At 41.8% G+C, this 19,796-nt stretch overlaps 3 protein-coding genes across 13 annotated transcripts in view; 2 read left to right on the top strand and 1 right to left on the bottom strand.

The window, feature by feature from the left end:
• Window positions 1-76: 76 nt before the first annotated feature.
• Window positions 77-4,518, bottom strand: HSPA5 (heat shock protein family A (Hsp70) member 5). Of its 2 annotated transcripts, none has more exons than XM_045470466.1 (9): window positions 4,407-4,518; window positions 4,102-4,296; window positions 3,768-3,999; window positions 3,209-3,346; window positions 2,777-2,889; window positions 2,287-2,677; window positions 1,923-2,160; window positions 1,436-1,603; window positions 77-982 (listed from the first exon to the last, which is right to left on the bottom strand). In XM_045470466.1, exons 2-9 carry the CDS (start codon window positions 4,221-4,223, stop codon window positions 420-422), a joined length of 1,965 nt encoding a protein of 654 aa, XP_045326422.1. In that variant the 5' UTR covers window positions 4,224-4,296; window positions 4,407-4,518; the 3' UTR covers window positions 77-419. The 2 variants fall into 2 exon arrangements, with proteins under 2 accessions (XP_045326422.1, XP_045326421.1); XM_045470465.1 differs by having other exon boundaries at window positions 4,102-4,325.
• Window positions 4,519-4,663: 145 nt separating this feature from the next.
• LOC123593880 (hypoxanthine-guanine phosphoribosyltransferase-like) lies at window positions 4,664-11,439 on the top strand. 3 transcript variants are annotated; one of them, XM_045470474.1, is made up of 4 exons: window positions 4,682-4,771; window positions 5,023-5,213; window positions 6,561-6,586; window positions 10,063-11,439. In XM_045470474.1, the coding sequence occupies exon 4, from the start codon at window positions 10,156-10,158 to the stop codon at window positions 10,810-10,812; it is 657 nt and encodes a 218-aa protein (XP_045326430.1). In that variant the 5' UTR covers window positions 4,682-4,771; window positions 5,023-5,213; window positions 6,561-6,586; window positions 10,063-10,155; the 3' UTR covers window positions 10,813-11,439. The 3 variants fall into 3 exon arrangements, with proteins under 3 accessions (XP_045326433.1, XP_045326430.1, XP_045326434.1); XM_045470477.1 differs by lacking the exon at window positions 5,023-5,213 and having other exon boundaries at window positions 4,664-4,771; XM_045470478.1 differs by lacking the exon at window positions 6,561-6,586 and having other exon boundaries at window positions 4,768-5,213.
• Window positions 11,440-15,028: 3,589 nt separating this feature from the next.
• GAPVD1 (GTPase activating protein and VPS9 domains 1) overlaps window positions 15,029-19,796 on the top strand; it is a 76,389-nt gene continuing 71,621 nt past the window's right edge. For all 8 annotated transcript variants that reach the window (XM_045470479.1, XM_045470481.1, XM_045470482.1 and 5 more), the window contains exon 1: window positions 15,029-15,117. The gene's annotated coding sequence lies outside the window, so the exon portion shown is untranslated. The remainder of the gene's footprint in view (window positions 15,118-19,796) is intronic.

Below are 19,796 nucleotides of genomic sequence, written 5' to 3' on the forward strand. Positions count from 1 at the left end.
AAAACCCCACCAAGTAAGAATGTGACCTTGAAGCAACTGACTTAATTAGAAGCTTATCACAAAAATTAGACCAGTGTAAATAACAAACATTTATTGGTGTCACTTATGGTAGAAAAAGTTCCTACACCAGATGCGCATGACCCAATTGTTAAATAGAACATTTCCAAGATGAACACACGCCCTAACTCAGCTTTTTTACCCACTTTTTAAGATAGCCAATTCTTCCTCCCCCCCACCCCCAAGACATGTGAGCAACTGCTAATGAAAAGCAGTAAACAGCCACTTGGGCTATAGCATTTTCAACTCCACTCCAAGGTGAAGATTCCAATTACATTCGAGACTTAAGTTCTCTCAATTTTCTCCTAACGAAAGTTCCTGAGTCCAGTATTTACAATATTACAGCACTAGCAGAGCAATGTCTACAACTCATCTTTATCTGCTGGTTCCTCATCACCAGTTGGGGGAGGGCCTGCACTTCCATAGAGTTTGCTGATAATTGGCTGAACAATTTCTTCTAGTTCCTTCTTTTTAGCTTTGAAATCTTCAATGTCAGCGTCTTGGTGACTTTCTAGCCATTCAATCTTTTCCTCTACGGCTTTTTCCATGGTTTCCTTGTCTTCAGAGGAGAGTTTACCTCCCAGCTTTTCTTTATCTCCAATTTGATTCTTTAAAGAGTAGGCATAGCTTTCCAATTCATTTCTAGTATCAATGCGCTCCTTGAGCTTTTTGTCTTCCTCGGCAAACTTCTCAGCATCATTAACCATCCTTTCAATTTCTTCAGGTGTCAGGCGATTTTGGTCATTGGTAATTGTGATCTTATTTTTGTTGCCTGTACCTTTGTCTTCAGCTGTCACTCTAAGAATGCCATTCACATCGATTTCAAAGGTGACTTCAATCTGTGGGACCCCACGGGGAGCAGGAGGAATTCCAGTCAGATCAAAAGTTCCCAGAAGGTGATTGTCTTTGGTCAGGGGTCGTTCACCTAGAAGGTATACACACACACAAAAAACTTGTTAGGAACAACTAACAACATTAGTCTTATCTGGATCCTTACACTGTTAGAGCCTACAGTGGCAAGGGCGTGTTTATCAAGCTAGAAGGGGGTCAGTCAGTATTGCTCTACAAGGAATTTCAAGTGGGCCCAACTGTTACATTACTACTAACTTTTAATTGAATTTCATCTACAGCATTATGAACTCTATTCTTATGGTATTCGAGGAGCCAGCTCAGAAGTTACTTCTAATGGCAAAGAATGCTAGATAGCTAGATGATAACTATTATTTCAGGACTGACTCTACCAAACTCAGCACCAGTTAAATTAGGGACCCCTGTCTGAAACCAGCAGATTCTTTCTTTCCCTTCTGTTTTCAATACAATATATTAAGAGGTCACTTTCCACAAACATACCACGTCATTAACAAAGACAGAGCATTACCTTCATAGACCTTGATTGTAACAGTGGGTTGATTATCGGAAGCCGTAGAAAAGATCTGAGACTTCTTGGTGGGCACCACGGTGTTCCTTGGAATCAGTTTGGTCATGACACCTCCCACAGTTTCAATACCAAGTGTGAGGGGACATACATCAAGAAGTACCAGATCACCTGCAAAGGTAAATTAACCAAGGTTAAGTTCTAATTTGAGTCACAGGAGCACTACCAAGCAGTCTCCCCATGAACTATGTAACTATCTTCTCCATCTTGCCATTTAATAAGAGGTTGTATGCAAAATCATTTCGGAAGCAGTAAATTAAATGTAATTGCTAAGGATCTTGAAACTGAGCCAGGTCTTGTCCTCACTTTACCCTTTACCAGCTGTATGACCTTGTTATACGTACTCTCTTGCTTTCTAAAGCAATAGCTAATTATACTCTTTCTATCAAGCTATTGAAACACTGTGGAAGATGCTGTGACACTGACTTACCTGTATCTTGATCACCAGAGAGTACCCCGGCCTGGACAGCAGCACCATATGCTACGGCCTCATCTGGGTTTATGCCACGGGATGGCTCCTTGCCATTGAAAAATTCTTTAACCAGTTGTTGAATCTTCGGGATTCGAGTAGAGCCACCAACAAGAACAATTTCATCAATATCAGACTTCTTTAAGTCAGAATCCTCCAGCACCTTCTGGACAGGCTTCATGGTAGAACGGAACAGGTCCTAGAATAGGAAAAAATTACTGTGATGATGCCTATTATACCTAGATACTGTCTAAATAGCTAAATGCAGTGTCCCCAACAGAGTCTAACTAAATCTCATTAGCAAAGCAAAAAACAAGGAACATACCATGTTTAGCTCTTCAAATTTGGCCCGGGTCAGAGTCTCAGAGAAGTCTTCTCCTTCATAGAAAGACTCAATTTCAATTCTTGCTTGATGTTGAGAAGACAGGGCCCGTTTGGCCTTTTCTACCTCACGTCGGAGTTTCTGCACAGCTCTGTTGTCTTTCCTGACATCTTTGCCTGTCTTCTTTTTGTAGAGCTTGATAAAGTGTTCCATGACACGTTGGTCAAAGTCTTCTCCACCCAGATGAGTGTCTCCATTAGTAGCCACAACTTCGAAGACACCATTATCAATGGTGAGGAGCGACACATCAAAAGTTCCACCACCGAGGTCAAACACCAGGATGTTCTTTTCCCCTTCCCTTTTATCCAAGCCATAAGCAATAGCAGCTGCTGTACTATTAAGAGAATGAAAAAGAAGAAAAAAAAAAAAGTTTAGTTAAGTTTACATTATCCCTATTTGGCAAATACACCATACTTCTGAGTTTAACACTTACGGCTCATTGATGATTCTCATAACATTCAATCCAGCAATAGTTCCAGCATCTTTGGTTGCCTGGCGTTGGGCATCATTGAAATAGGCTGGTACAGTAACAACTGCATGGGTAACCTAAGAGAATAACAAAAGATAATTAAGTGTATTTTATCACATTGTTTAACTCTTATATATGTTGCACTCAAACCTTCACTTTAGTTTCTAACAGTTTGTTAGATACAACATACATCATCTTATACCACGGATTTGCAAGCATTAAGTGATAACACATGAAAAGTGCCTAGTACTTTGGCCTACAGTAAGACATACAAACAACTAAAACTGAAATACACAGATATCATTCAGATTCTAATTATTAAACCAATGAAGGCATCTACGCAACACAATCAATAGTAAAAACAAAATTACTTAACACTGTTCTAGAAATATTTACCTTCTTTCCCAAATAAGCCTCAGCAGTTTCCTTCATTTTAGTGAGAACCATGGCAGAAATTTCTTCAGGAGCAAATGTCTTTGTCTGCCCACCTCCAATATCAACTTGAATATATGGTTTAGTTTTCTTTTCAACCACCTATTTTAAAGAGTGAATTATTATTTTCAGACACAGGAACATTCAAAACTCTAAATAAAGAGGATGGTCTGAGGCCCACTTCCTCCCCCATTATTTGGTTTACTTTGGTTGCTTGGAGCTAAATAGTGACCAGCAACACTTAAGGAGCATGAGGAGTGCCTTACAAAGGCAAGCATATTCAGTTTCAATCAGGCTATCAATACTAAACGATGTAGACAAATAGTTACGTGTGACATTTCTTCGTACGCCAAGCTTACTTTAGCAAATTTTGTAACATACGAAGATTACTCAATAAAAATTATTACATATACACCATGTTCGCATCCTTTTTGTTATCTCAACAATTTTTCAGTAGCTTATTAATCCTAAATACTCCCACCACCACCCACTTTCTATCCGGGTGACAAAAACCCCGTCGGACCTTGAAAGGCAAGAACTTGATGTCCTGCTGCACAGATGGGTCGTTCCATGTGCGGCCGATGAGCCTCTTGGCGTCGAAGACCGTGTTCTCAGGGTTGGAGGTGAGCTGGTTCTTGGCTGCATCGCCGATCAGACGCTCCCCTTCAGGAGTGAAGGCCACATAAGACGGCGTGATGCGATTGCCCTGATCGTTGGCGATGATCTCCACGCGGCCGTTCTTGAACACCCCGACGCTGGCGGAAAAATCACCAAGAACGGAAAGAATCAGCACTGCGATCCTCACAGCAGCCCAGGAGACCACGCCCCATTCCCCCCTTTCCACAAACCCCACTTACCAGGAGTAGGTGGTCCCCAGATCGATGCCGACCACCGTGCCCACGTCTTCCTTCTTGTCCTCCTCCTCGGCCCGCGCCGCGCCGAGCAACAGCAGCACCGCAGCCACCAGGGACAGCTTCATCTTGCCGGCGCCGTAGGCCAGTCAGTCGGTCAGCAGGCAGGCAGGACCTCAGAGGCAATCCAACGACAGGCCGCTGCACGGGGGCGCACCGAGGTTACTGATCTGAGGGTACAGGGCCCGGGGTGAGCAGGGGCAGCTGAAAACGCGAAGGGCAGGTCCGGAAAGGCAGGCCGCGGCGCTTACCTCTCAGATTCACGAAACCTCCCAAGCCGTTGAATCTGTGATGTCTCGGCCAGCGTCGACCGCGCCGTCGCCGACGCCGCTTATATACCCTCCCCCCAGCCCCGTCGTGGAGGCCACCGATTGGCGAAGGCCCTGCTCGTTGGAGGCCGCTGATTGGTCCAGGCCACCAAGCTGGCCGCAGCCGATTCGAAGCGGCCTCCTCCGCAGCTAACGTCACCGCTACGCCCCCCCCGGCTGGCTCATTGGCTGCTGGTCGCGCCCAACAGTCACCAACGGAAGGCAACATCCTCCCCAAGCATAGGCCCCATTGGTTCAGCAGCTGCCTGTCCCGCATGCGACCTCTCACCCGGAGGCCGTTTCCGCCGGTAATTGCAGAAGTCCCGCCTTCAGGCTGGGCCCCGGGGGCCTGTCCAGTCTGGAGTGCGTGATTCCCCCGAGGCGGTGGGATTTGAGTCCTTGCTTCTCCTTTTCCGCTGCCCTCTTGTCCATCCTTCGTCTCTCATTTCGAAGCGGGAAGCGTCTGTTCCTTCTTCCAGCCTCCATCCCGTCCCAGGCAGGCAGGTCTCAGCGTAGATGCTGTGATTACCTGAGAAAAAAACTTTTCTGTCCTTTATAGCTACTACGGTTCTGGAGTGTCCGAGCCTCAGAGCCTTTTGTTGCTCTCCGGCCCGCAGCCCTCGAGCGGAGGCCTGGCCGGAGCACCGCCCAGCTGCGGATCGTGGCTCTTAGCCAGTTCTGTCGGCCCTGCTCTCCCTAGCCAGCTAGTTTTGTCTATACCAGGTTTTCTCCACATTGCCCTGCCCCACGGTAAGTCACAGGCCTGGCCAAAGTAACTGCCTCCTCGTCCTGAGTCCCCACCCCAGTGTGGCAACCCTGTCCTGAAGAGCTTACTAATGCCATCGCTCACACCCTGCGATGTATCATTTTTCTAGCTTGGCACCCCTTGCTTTCCGCTCCTCTGCCCATCTTTTTCCTTTGTGGCTTGGGTTATCGTTTGCAAGGCCTTCCTGAGCCTTTATTCTTGATGCCTTTCTAACTTCACTCTTCCTAGAGGAGGTCAGATTGTGCTTAAACCCATCTGATAGAGATGTCTTGATATTGCTTTACTCTTGTATAGCCATCCTGTAGCAAAAAATAATAGAGGCTACTGTTTACTTTAGGCTCACTGTGTGCCAAGCATTGTTCTGTTTCCTGTGTCTTTCAGTTTAATACTTGGCATTTCCCATTTTCCAAATGAGAAAATTGAGACTGAAATATTAAATTGTTAGCTTAAAGTTGTATAGCTGGTGAGTGATGGAGTTAGAATTGATATCCAAGTCAGCTTGGCGCTGTAGCCAATGCTCCTAACAATTTTTTAAAGTACTTAATTCATTCAACAAATCTTTTTGTTGCTATCGACAGACCCAAAGGCCTGATACAAGATATTTTGAGGTGCTTACAGAAAATGCATGGGAGATTGTCACAGTCAGGAACTGATGGCTCCAGTATTTTTCCCACTAGATGTATTTTTGAGATTCATGAGTATGCACAATACCATGTTCACATAGCATTGAGACCTCTTACATACAGTTTCCTAAGATGCCCAGGAGTCAGTACTCAAGAATTTTCCTTTCTCCTTCAGTGCTTCTGAAAGGTTATGCTGGTGACTCAGAATTGACTATAGAAATTGCATCACCCATCTTACAACAGGGCTTGTAATACTGCTGTGACACTGACCCTCTGTAGGTTGCATCAGTTCATTATCAGGATAGAAGTCACTATTCAGCCACATTACAGCTTCATACCATTTCAAGCAAACTTTGTATGTATAACATCCATTTAAAACAAAGCTCCTAATTTCAGCCTTGTCCTTGATTGATGGAGTAATCTTCTGCAACTCTGTCTTTTCTAAGATTTAGAGAAGTGATAGCTAACTAACTTCCAAAGGGAACGAGTATATTGGTGGTTGTAGTGTAGTATATCCAAACTGATCATTTATGGATTGAATAGAAAAGCACATAGGTAAATCTAGTTTCCTGAATGTTAATGCCAATAATAGTATCGGTGCCAAATTATATATATTTAAGTACCAGACCCTGTGTTAAACACTTTATGTGCATTATCTCTTTTACTTTTTACGAAAGCATTTTTTTTTTTTTTTTATCCTTATTTTAGAGCTAAGGAATCTGAAGACCCAAGAGGTAAAGAAACTTGCCCAGGAGTTCACACAGCTGAGAAGATAGGGATCCGGGATTTGAGCTTTGGCAATTTGATTTTTAATTTCTGTAGTCTAGATTGTCATCCTGAGCTTTGGGTTTATAAGATTTGTATCTTTTTCTTACTGTTGGTTTATTTATTTTGAGAGAGAGAGAGAGTGAATGTGTGCATGAGCAGGGGCAGGACAGAGAGGCAGAGAGAGAATCCCAAACAGGCTCCAGCTGTCAGCACAGAGCCCCACTTGGGGCTCGATCCTACAAACTGTGAGATCACGACCTGGGCTGAAATCAAGAGTTGGGTGCTTAACTGACCAAGCCACCCAGGCACCCCAAGATTTGTATCTTACTTAGGATATAGGGGAGTTACATAGTTTGCAAATATTTTGGTAATGAGTGATAGACAAATGTAGGTTTTTATCCAGTAGTTTAAACCAGCTCGCTTCACTTGTGCTCCTATGGATAAGAAAATAGATTTCTATTTCCCATCTGATCTCAGAAATCTAAGCAGAGCTAGGATTGATTAGGATTGGATGTCATTGTCATTTAGTTCCTAAATCTTCCTATCTGAAAGGGAATTAAAGGCACAGAACAGGAAGGAAGAGGAAAAGGCTTATATAACTGACAAATTGAATGTTTAGACCCTGGTAATTGAGAATTTTCCACATCCGTTGTTGGTGAGAATATTCAGCTAAGAGTTAAAGCACATAACCTTGGAAAAAACTGACCTACCAGAGTCTCAGTTTCTTCATCTATTGAATGTCAGGGATTTCTGTCCTGTCTTATTGGCTTGTTAGGATTAGATGAAATACTGTATGTGAAAGTGTTTGGAAAGTTGTAGAATAATAGGGAGGCTATTAATCATATGAATATACTATGAGAAGATGGGTTTATGTTTTTTTAAAAATATTTTTTAAGCTTATTTATTTAAGTAGTCTTTACCAATGTGGGGCCTGAACTCATGACTCTGAGATCAAGAGTCACATGCTCTTCTGACTGAGCCAGCCAGGTACCCCTGTGAGAGGAAATTTTAGAAGCCCTTCAAGAAAACCACCTCCTGAGTGTCAACTTTCAAGGTTTCTTTCAATGGGAAATAATGTTTGGTGGTTTATGTTGAATTTGACAGATTTTTGGAAGTGCTTTTAAAAGTGCTATATCTAATTACTTTCTTACATTGGCCACCCAGATGCCTTTTTCATAAAGGGAGTGGGAGTAATTTCTCAACCTTCATTAAACAACTCAGGAGTAAAACAAAAGTATCTCCCTAACACCTGAGCCAGGAACAATACTAGGTATAAATCATGTAGCATTTTTTTGTGCTTTTGAAAGTGCAGTGTGCTATGCAATTAAGTCTCCTTCTTTGTATTGACTTTTTTTTTTTTAAGAATTTTATAATTAATAGGGAACCTTCCCCACACAAAATGAAAAGTTACAAGCAGTGCATCTTCTCTTCACTTTTTTGTTTGTTTTAGTGGAAGGCATTTAGGAGGGCATGCAGTGTCAGTATGATAGAAAAGCCCATGGAGTTTGAAAGCATAAAAACTAGAGTTCCAGTTCTGTCACTTAACTAGCTCTGATTTAGGGCAAGTCATTTAATCTCTCTGAGGCTCTGTTTACTAATCTGTAAAATGTACTAATCTGTAAAATGTATATAATTTTGCCTCAACAACAAGGCTGTTGTTACGATAAAGGTATTTGATTACTTGTAAAGCCTTTTGGTTTTATACAGAAAATGCTTTAATTCTTCTGTTTTAAATTGTCTTTTGAAGTAAAATAAGCTACTAAGTATAAAGAGCTACCTCTGTAGAATCTGAGTGGTAATATTCGATATGTATTCTAAATTTCTACATTTAAAAATTAGGAAATATAGGGGCTGGCTCCATCAGAGGAACATGAGACTCTTGATCTTGCGCTTGTGAGTTTGAGCCCCACATCGGGTGTAGAGAGTACTTAAATACTTAAATAAAAATAAAATCAGAAATGTAAGTACATAGTATAAAATTAGAAGGGTACAACCTGTAATATACAATGAAAATAAGTCTGTCTACCACCCCATCCATCCCCAACCTTGTCCCTCTACACTGGTAAAGGTAACCACTGTCACCACTTTCTTGTGTAGTCTTCTAGTGCGATTTTATTCATATTCATATACAGGATGTATATCCCTGTTTTAAAACTAGTGATGGAGCATGCTACACATGTGGTTCTGCTTCCATGCAGTTAGCTGTATTTCTTGGAGATTGTCACAAATCCACTGCCTCTCTCTTTTTAAAAATGTCAATAGTAGCTACCTTTAATTGAGTATCTACTATTTGCTGGATGTTTTACATATTTTAAACCTTTTTTTTTTTTTAAATAAATTACTATGTGAATACAGCAAAGTTCATAAATGCAATTGTACAGTTTAATGAATAATCATAAAGTGAATCCCTAGGTATTCAAGTCAAGAAAAAGAATGTTGTCAGCACCCGGAAGTCCTCGCTTTTTCACCTCAGCTGATCCTAATTCCCTCTTCCATAAAAAAGTTGACTTTTCTTTATTGTTATAGTCTTTAGAATTTTACCATTTATCATATTAGCTTCTGTCTTAATTACTATAGTTTGATATCCAGTAGAACAGGTCCTTCCACATTGTTTTTCTTCAGGAGTGTTTTTCGCTATTCTTGGCACGTGTATTTCCATAAAAATTTTAGAATTTGCTTGTCAAGTTGGCATAACAAACCTATTATATATTAAGTAAGAAAACTAGGTTATTCAACAATATGATAATACTATATCTTTATTTTTTTAAGTTTATTTATTTAGAGCATACATGCAAGCAGGGGAGGGGCAGGGAGTGAGTGAGAGGGAGAATCCCGAGTAGGCTCAGCTGTCAGTGTGGAGCCCAACTTGGGGCTTGATCGTACAAACCCTGAGATCATGACTTGAGCTGAAATCCAGAGTTGGATGCTTAACTGACTGAGCCACCTATGCACCCCTACTATACCATTATTTTTAAATAAGCTTTACAAAGTCTTACATCTCAATTTCTGTATTCTAGAATTATTTAAAAAATTGCATGAGTTTAGCATTTAAAATTTATCAGGAATAAACAATTTTTATTTCAAAATCATAGATTGATACTTCAGTATGATGAAATATTATGTAGCTATTAAAATTGTTGGGGCGCATGGGTGGCCAAATCCAATCTGATTTTGGCTCAAGTCATGATCTCCTGGTTTGTGAGTTGGAGCCCTGCAACGGGCTCTGTGTTGACAGCTCAGAGCCTGGAGCCTGCTTCAGATTCTGTGTCTCCCTCTCTCTCTGCCCTTCCCCTGCTAATGCTCTTTCTCTCTCTCTCTCAAAAATAAATAAACATTAAAAAAATTGTTGATATCTATGTTTTTCAAAGAGTAAATCATAAGTATGTTACTTTTTTAATCTACATTTTCTTGTTAATAAAAAAAATCCCTGTTTATCTATCAGGAACTTACCAAGCTTGAAAAACTTTAAGAACTTAAAAACTAAAAGTAATACAGAAGAGAACTGCCCTCAGTCCACGCACCAGCCAGCTCCATTATGGCAACGCGGAGCCCCAGCATTGTGATTAGTGATGATGAATCAGGTTATGACCTAGATTTATTTTGTATACCTAATCATTATGCTCAGGATTTGGAAAAGGTGTTTATTCCTCATGGATTAATTATGGACAGGACGGAACGGCTTGCACGAGATGTGATGAAGGAGATGGGAAACCATCACATCGTAGCCCTCTGTGTGCTCAAGGGGGGCTATAAATTCTTTGCTGACCTGCTGGATTACATTAAAGCACTGAACAGAAATAGTGACAGATCCATTCCTATGACTGTAGATTTCATTAGACTGAAAAGCTACTGTAATGACCAGTCAACAGGGGATATAAAAGTAATTGGTGGAGATGATCTCTCAACTTTAACTGGAAAGAATGTCTTGATTGTTGAAGATATAATTGACACTGGCAAAACAATGCAAACCTTGCTTTCCTTGGTCAAGCAGTATAATCCAAAGATGGTCAGGGTTGCAAGCTTGCTGGTGAAAAGGACTCCTCGAAGTGTTGGATACAGACCAGACTTTGTTGGATTTGAAATTCCAGACAAGTTTGTTGTAGGTTATGCCCTTGACTATAATGAATATTTCAGGGATTTGAATCATGTTTGTGTCATTAGTGAAACTGGAAAAGCAAAATACAAAGCCTAAGATGAGTGTTCCAGTTGAGTTTGGAGACATCTAGAGTCCCCTTGAAATCACTACTAAAATGATCAAATGTTCTACATCTGTGGACAGCTGCTTAGTAGACCTTATTGCATATATCTTCTAAGAATTTTATCTGTTTGGTATTTTTGTTAGAAATATCATTTGCTGTTTCCTAAAGTCTTTATTCGCACTGGGAGTCTATATAGATTATTGATTCCCTTTAGGTGCATTGTTATTTGACTTGTGAGTGAAAAATCTCTTAAACCACACCACTGTTGAATGAAAATATTGAAATTGTATCTGTAGGAAATATTTAAAGAGGAGATATATTCGTTTTTAATTGGTATTCTAATTTTTATATATTCAGGAAAAAATAGTATTGAATATTGTTAATTATACCACTGTTTAGAAAAGCAGTCCATTTTTGTTTCAATGACAGGATTTAAGAAGTACTGTTTTGTCAGACAAACCGTGTAGGCTTGAATTATTTTACTGTTTCAGTAGTATTAACTGTATTTTCCTTCTTGTTCACATTATTTCTGGTGAATCTTTGTCAACGGTTTCTTTTAAAAACATCAATAAATCCCCCCAAAACCTTAAAATGTAAATAAATAAAAGTAATTTAAGAGAACAAAAAGGTTGTCAGTAAAAGATGTGTAAGATATAATTATGTTAAAGATATTTCATACATTATAATTAGTCATAGGTTAAATCAAATACAGATAACACACCAAATTTTATGTTGCATTAACATGATGGCTCCCATCAGTGTGGACATCCTGAAACTAATTTCACTTTGCTGAAGTGTGAGTTACATGATTTATGATGGTTCAATAGGAGTCATTTTCCTCCTTATTAAGTTCTAGGCTTTTATCTGTTGTCCTCAATTTAGCCAATAATTAAAATTTCTTTGGCAGATGTCACAAAACCATATTGACTGTGAATTGCTTGGGCCTTAGAAGGATCCCCAGGCAAGTGAGTGGCCCTAAATCATGCTTCATAGCAAATCCACCTCTGAGTACTGCTACTATTTCTGAGCCTGCCAGTGGGGGCCACTGTAGGACAACCAAGGGCCCAAAACACGAAGTAAGACCGTGACTAAAGTCTTGTCCTTTACTTTCAACTGGGATGTTCCAAAGAGCAAAAAGCATTTTATAAAGGAATACTTTCTGCCACCTGTGTATAGAACAACTTCCATGCATGTCTTTCTGGATTTTTGTTTGTTTACAGATTTCCAGAGCTTTAGAAATTTTTTCCCTTAAAATTTTTTTTAACTATGTTAAAAAATATGTAGTTAATTCATGTGAATTTTTCGTTATTCAGAATATACAGTCAATCTAAATGTCCATCAATAGGGGATGCTAATCAGCTATGGTAAGTGATTCTATGGAAATATTGTGCAAAGGTTCAAAACAATGAGGTGGCTTTTTATGTATTGATATGGAATAAAGCTTGGGATTTATTTTTTTTAATTTTTTAAATTTTAATTAGAGAGCAGGGGAGAGGGACAGTGGGGGGAGAGGAAGAGAGGGGGGTGGGAGAGAATATATTAGGCAGGCTCCACGCTTAGCACAGAGCCCAACTAGGGCTCGATCCCAGGACCCTGGGATCGTGACCTGAGCTGAAATCAAGAGTCAACATTCAATTGACTGAGCCACCCAGGCATACCAGGATTTACTTTTATTGTATGTATGTATGTTTGTATGTATTTGTGTTTATTTTTGAGAGAGAGAGAGAGAGAACATGAGCAGGGGAGAGGCAAAGAGAGAGAGAGACACAGAATCTGAAGTAGGCTCCAGGCTTTGAGCTGTCAGTACAGAACCTCCACAGGGCTTGAACCCATGAACCGCAAGATTATGACCTGAGTCGAAGTCATATGCTCAGCTGACTGAGTCACCCAGGCGCCCCTCAGGATTTATTTTTAAATGAAAAGAACAAGTTACAGAGCACAGAACTGTATGTAGAACATAATCCTATCAGGGAAGGCTGAATGGTGTAGTGGAAAACAACGAGCTTTAGCCAGGGCTCACTGTTTATTCATCCCATTCATTGAAAAGAAAACAGAAACAGAACAAATATGTATTACATCCTAGGCAGTTTGCCAGGTTCCAGAGGGACAGTGGGGAACAAACGGGTTCTCTGCCCTCAGGGAGTAGTATGTATTGATTTTGAGCATCTTTGCACCTCTTTTTAAAAAAAAAATTTTTTTTTATTTATTGAGAGAGAGAGAGAGTGTGTGTGTGTGACAGAGAGACAGAGAGACAGAGGGAGAGCAGGGGAGGGGCAGAGATGGAGGAGGGGCAAAGAGCAGGAGAGACAGAATCCCAAGCAGGCTGTCACTGTCAGTGCAGAGCCCAATGCAGGGCTCCATGAATCTCACGGTTCGTGAGATCATGACCTGAGCCAAAGTCTGATGCTTAACTGACTAAGCCACTCAGGCACCCAGAGCATCTTTTCACCTCTTGAGTTCACTTCTCCATGTGTAAAAGGTGTTAAGAACACTACCTTCTACATATTCCACCAGAATTACTGTTGTAGTGATCCATTGTTCTAATGTGGGGGTTGTGTTCCTTGAGTGTGCTAGGTGGGAAAAAAGTTGAAAACCACACCTATTCAAGTTATTAATTTATAGATGACAGAGCAGGGCTCAAAACAATTGACAATCCCAGTGCTCTTTTCACGACCCTCAAGAACTTTTTGCAACTTTTGGGGTCCTTTTCTTCCTCTCCTCCATGGCGTGGGTGTGTGTGCTCCAGCCCATCTAGAGTACTCAGTGTGTTAAGTGAAAGCAAACAGTGAATGTGTTCATTTACACATTCATTTTGCTTAGGATGGGTTCTTCCTTAGCAATCCTCACATGCCATCTCCCTTCTTGAAATCCAGCCATCCAGTAACTCCCCAGTGTCATCATCTTACAGTCATGGCCCCTCAACTTGATGAAGCTTTTCTCAGGAATTCTCATAGAACTACCCTAGATTGTAAATTGTACCTAGTGGCTTTTTTTTTTTTTTTTTTTCTCATTCCCCTGAGGCTTTGGGCAATGCTTTAAAACAAAGTTGATATATCGTCTTTGGTTGAACTGAATTCTTGAATCAGTTGAATGGCAATATGACAGTGATAATAGCTGAGTAGCTAACTATAGAATGCTATCGTGGTAATAAAATGAGGCAATAAATACAAAGCAAATTTTGACAATTTTTAAGGGTAATACATCAAAGAGAATGACTAAGTGGAAAGCAGTCTCAGAGCTGATTCATATTTGAAATGGTTGGAAAACTATTATTACTTTTTTTTTTTTTTTTGACTGGAGACTCTCAGTGTTGGAGGATATAATCATCGTTTTCAATTTTTTGAAAGGCTGTCAAGTGGAAAACATTCTAAATTGTTCCAGGCATCATAACTACTAGCAGCGGAAGGAAGTAAAAGGGAAGCCGGTTTCAGTTCACACAAGGCAGAACTTTCTAACTTTTAGAGCTGTCCAACAGTGGAGCAGGCTGTCCTAAGATTTTGAGGTCCCTGAAATTCGAATTGTTGAAATAGAAGTTGGAAGACCATCTGGCTGGCATGTACAAGAGCGAATTCCTGCCTGGGCAGGAGTTGGACTAATGACCTTTAGGGTGTCTTCCGATTCTAAAGTTTCTATGACTGCGGCTAGGTTAACTTCACATTTGAATGTATCTGAATTGTTTTTGTAAAATGATAAGTCAGTCAACTCAAACTGCATGGTCAAATTTACAAAGTAAAACGATAAAATGAGGACTGGGAAATCAGGTTTAAAACCGGAAATCCAGACACCACTGAAGGCAATTTGCGACACTTTTAACAGAAAGGGAGAGGTGGTGTGTGTGTGTCTGTGTCCTGGGCAAGTGAGACTTGTTAACGAAAATGTAAATGCTCTAAATTGTCTTACTTTACACGTATCTCTTCCTGAGGGTTTTTCACATCTAGCAGCACCGTATGCGCCAGCAAGTGCCCGCGTCTCCTGAGGAACGACTTTCGGGAAGGCACTTCTCGGTACCGCAGGTGCCAACAACCACTCAAGCCAGGGGCGGACCGGGCTGGCTAAAGCGGAAGGGCTCGGCGGGTCGTGCGCACGAACCACCAGTCCCAGGGGCCCCCGCGGCGCCGCGCACGCGCGATGGCGTGGCGGCAGCGCCGCCGCAGGACGCAGGGAAGCCAACTAGCGAGTAGTGGCGGCGGAGGCGGCGGCAGCGGCGGTGGCAGTTCGCGGCGAGGGCGACGGTTCCGAGACCGAGTGGCGGTGCGGCGGAGGCCTGGGTGCCCTCCTCCGTGTGATCCTCTTGGTGAGTGCGCGTCGCCGGTTAACCATCGCGGAGTGCGCGGCTCGCTGCCTGGCGGCCGGGCTGCTCTGGCCTAGGGCCTCAGCCTGCGCCTAATGGCCGGACCGCCCAGTTCAGCTGACCCCTAGGCCCCGGGCCTTTCCCTCCCGCGTCGGGAGACGTGGGGGTCGGGAGACACACGGTTAGGCCCAGGGGAGAGATTCGGCGGCGCGCAGGGGCCAGGGCGCCCTGGGGCAGATGGGAGGGAGGGACGCGTGGGGGATGGGATGGGAAGGGACCGGAGAACCGCGGGGCCGCTTCGGGTGGGAGCCACAGGCGAGCGACCTGGAAGGTAGAGAACTCAGTATAGGGGCCGAGAAAGAGGTGGAATGTCTTCTGGGTGCCGCTGGTGAAGATGTCATGCTTCCGGGACTCTTGACAAGCTGGACTCACGGATCTGGGGGTAGCCCACCTCTGAAACACACACACACACACACACACACACACACACTCTCTCTCTCTCTCTCTCTCTCTCTCTCTCTTTCTCGGCATCTTTTCACTTGCTGTTGGATGTCTTGGAAGTGAGGGACTGTTGGTTGCCTCCATCTCCTTTCCTTTAACTTCACCTTTTATTGACTGTCAAAATGTAAATGAGTGCTGGCTAGGCAAACCATAGAAATTGGGTTCTGTGTATAAGTCTGCGGAAAAACAGGCATGGTGATAACGTTCAGATGAGAGGTCAAAGGAAGAATCATTATTTTTATATTAAAATTTGTGACAGAAGTCAGTTTGCGCACGCTTTGCACTAGAAAGGAATTCTAACCTGGGATTTCACCATTTGGTGGGTAGAGTATAGGGGATCTTTGAAGTAGAATGGGGATAAAATCACATTTATTGTTATTATCTGATAACTAATTTATTAGTTCTTTCAATTATAAATGTAGGCATTAAACCATAGTAGAATTAGCAGTGCCTGTGACTTTGTCACCAATAAAAATTACCACTATTTTTGTATCATGTTTGCAGTTTTTGCAGATGTCTTAAAATATCATTTATGCTTATTTCTTCGAATTTATGGCATTATTAGACACACTGTTAGATCTTGTTATTTAATGTGATGTTAAAGCTGCACATACATTACCGAATTACGATTTTTAAATTGGTTTGCTAATAGTTCAGTATAATTGGTTTCTTTTGTAATTTTGAATATTTAATTATGCATTTAAAAGCAATCTGAGGGGCGCCTGGGTGGCGCAGTCGGTTAAGCGTCCGACTTCAGCCAGGTCACGATCTCGCGGTCCGGGAGTTCGAGCCCCGCGTCGGGCTCTGGGCTGATGGCTCAGAGCCTGGAGCCTGTTTCCGATTCTGTGTCTCCCTCTCTCTCTGCCCCTCCCCCGTTTATGCTCTGTCTCTCTCTGTCCCAAAAATAAATAAACGTTGAAAATAAATAAATAAATAAATAAAAGCAATCTGAGGGGCACCTGGCTGGCTCAGTCAGTAGAGCCTGCGACTCTTGATCTTGGGGTCATGAGTCCAAACCCCATGTTGGGTCTAGAGATTCCTTAAAAATAAATTAACTAAAATAAAATAAAAATAAAAGCAATCTGAGAGAGAGTCCATAGCCTTCAGCAGACAAAGAGATACATGGTACATAAAGGCTAATAATTCCTGAAGTAGAAATAAGTGTTTGGGGATCTATAAGTCTGCCTGGAAGGATATTTGAATTATTATTTTTTTACTTTTATTTTTTTAAACATTTTTTTCTTTTTTACATTTATTTATTTTTGAGAGACAGACAGAGTATGAGCAGGGGAGGGGCAGAGAGAGAGCAAGACCCAGAATCCGAAGCAGGGTCTAGGCTCTGAGCTGTCAGCACAGACTCCGACGTGGGGCCCAAACCCATGAACCATGAGATCATGACCTGAGCCGAAGTCGGACGCTTAACTGACTGAGCTACCCAGGCACCCACCCCACCCCTTTTTTTTTTCTAAGATAGAAGACAAGGCAGGGATGCCAGGGTGGCTCAGTCAGTTAAGTGACCGACTTTGGCTCCGGTCTTGATCTCGTGGATTTTAGTGGATTTTAGCCCCGTGTCGGGCCCTGTGCTGACTGCTCAGAGCCTGGAGCCTGCTTCAGATTCTGTGTCTCCCTCTCTCTCTGCCCCACCCCTGCTCACACACACACTCTCTCTCTCTCAAAAATAAATAAGCATTAAAAAAAAATGCTTTGAAAAAAAAAAAAAGACAAGGCAGATAGTATTATAGTTTAGATGAAAGAGGGAATTTTGTAAATAGGGAAGTAAAAGAAAAGATTTGACTGGGTCAGGGTATAATTTTGAAAAATAGACTGCAGATATTTCATTCAGGGTACTGGGGAATCAGCAAAATAAACTTAGGAAAAAAGGGAAGTGAACACTTTGGCCCTTCGATTTTTTTCTAGTAAGGCACCTCCTAGTTCTAAGTGGTTGAAGCCTTCTAAGCTCTTGTGTAAGCCCGTGAAAGGAAATTTTAATGCGTGCTGGTTTTCTTTAAATTGTGTAGGTAGGTAGTGTGGCTTTTGAAAGAGGGGTATATTCCAAATCTTTTATACTTAAGTAAAAACTACAAGATCTGTCTTCCAATACATTTTCCTATTGCTATTATTCTTTTCATATATGATAGGAAGTAAATGTGCAGGTGATAGAGTTGGAGAATTGGTAAGTCATTTTCTTGAAATTCTATTTTATTTATTTATTTAAAACAGTTTTTTTTTCTGAAAATTTTTAATGTTTATTTTTGAGAGAGGGAGAGAGAGTGCAAATGGGGGAGGGGCAGAGAGAGAGAAACAGAATCCAAAGCAGGTTCCAGCCTCTGAGCTGTCAGCACAGAGCCCCACTCGGGGTTGAACTCACAAAGTGTGGGATCATGACCGCAGCCGAAGTCAGACACCCAACCCACTGAGCCACCCAGGTGCCCCTTGAAATTCTATTTTATTTTATTTTTTTTAATTTTTTTTATTTTTTATTTTTCAACATTTATTTATTTTTGGGACAGAGAGAGACAGAGCATGAACGGGGGAGGGGCAGAGAGAGAGGGAGACACAGAATCGGAAACAGGCTCCAGGCTCTGAGCCATCAGCCCAGAGCCTGACGTGGGGCTTGAACTCCTGGACCGCGAGATCGTGACCTGGCTGAAGTGGGACGCTTAACCGACTGCGCCACCCAGGCGCCCCGAAATTCTGTTTTAAATTCTGCAGTTCAGCTCTATTTTGGCATCAAACTCCTTACTGACAAATCAGTTGTAACATTTCTAAAAAAAGTTTTTTTAACGTTTATTTATTTTTGAGAGAGAGGGGTTGGGGAAGGGCAGAGAGACAGAGACAGAATTCGAAGCAAGCTCCAGGCTTTGAGCTGTCAGCAGAGTCCAAAGCGGGGCTCAAACTTACGAACTGCGAGATCATGATCTGAGCCGAAGTCGGATGCTTAACCGACTGAGCCACCCAGGCACCCTGTGTAACATTTTTTTAGAATATGTGTGACTTGAGGGGCGCCTGGGTGGCTCAGTTGTTTAAGAGCCTGACTTCAGCTCAGGTCATGATCTCATGGTTGGTGGATTCGAGCCCCACATGGGGCTCTGTGCTGTCAGTGGGGAGTCCGCTTGAGATTCTTTGTCCCTCTCTCTCTGCCCCTCCCCGCCTGCAGTGTCTCTCTGTCTCTCTCAAAATAAATAAATAAACTTAAAAAAAAAAGTTTCTTCTAGAATATGTGTGACTTGAAACTTGAACCTGTTTGTGATGCACCTGTCAATATCTTGTGTGAGTTTTTTTTTCCCTCTAAGATAATAGCAATAATGGAAAAGCCAGTGCAGCAAACTGTTTTTGGGGTTTTTTTGGAAAAAATAAAGAGGAGTAAAGGAGAGTATTTTATGAAATGATGTTGGTGCTGAAATACCTCATGTTGAATTAAACACACCATATTACAAAATCACTGCCTTGGAGGGATCTTGTCTTGCAGGGGTCTTGCCTGGTGTTTTTTTGTGTCCTTAGGCTGCCTCCTTGGTCATTCTTCGCCCCTGTCCCTTCATTATTTTATAGAATGTATTTATCTGATCTTATGTTATTTGTAGGTATTTTTGTCTCCCCATTAGAATGTTAGCTCTGTGAGAATAGGGACTTTGTCTTCGCCATGGTGCTGGAATGGTGGCTGGCCTGTAACAGGTATTCAGTAAATAGTTGCTGAATAAGTAAATAAATCAGTTAATTTATAATAGCTAGGTTATTTCTGGGAATAAGACCTATTTATTTTTTTAAATCTTCCAAGGAGTATTATGTATGCTGGGTTGGTTGAATTTGAACCTTTTCTTCTTACATTTAAAAAAAAACAACATTTTTTTTAAGTTTATTTATTTTTGACAGAGAGAGAGAGAGAGAGACAGAGACAGAGACAGATAATGAGCAAGGAAGGGGCAGAGAGAGACACACAGAATCTGAAGCAGGCTCCAGGCTCCAAGCTGACAGCACAGAGTCCGATGCTGGGCTCGAACTCACAAACTGTGAGATCGTGACCTGGGCCGAAGTCAGATGCTTAACTGCCTGAGTCACCCAGGCACCCCGCTTCTTACATTTTTAAAAAGACAAATTATTTCCCAAACATTATGTGGGAGTTTTTGTGGGCATTTGGTTCATGTGGGGACTAATCGTTCTTAATACATGTTGCCATGTTTGATTATT

Source organism: Leopardus geoffroyi, chromosome D4 (assembly GCF_018350155.1).
Source record: "Leopardus geoffroyi isolate Oge1 chromosome D4, O.geoffroyi_Oge1_pat1.0, whole genome shotgun sequence".
Lineage (NCBI taxonomy): Eukaryota > Metazoa > Chordata > Mammalia > Carnivora > Felidae > Leopardus > Leopardus geoffroyi.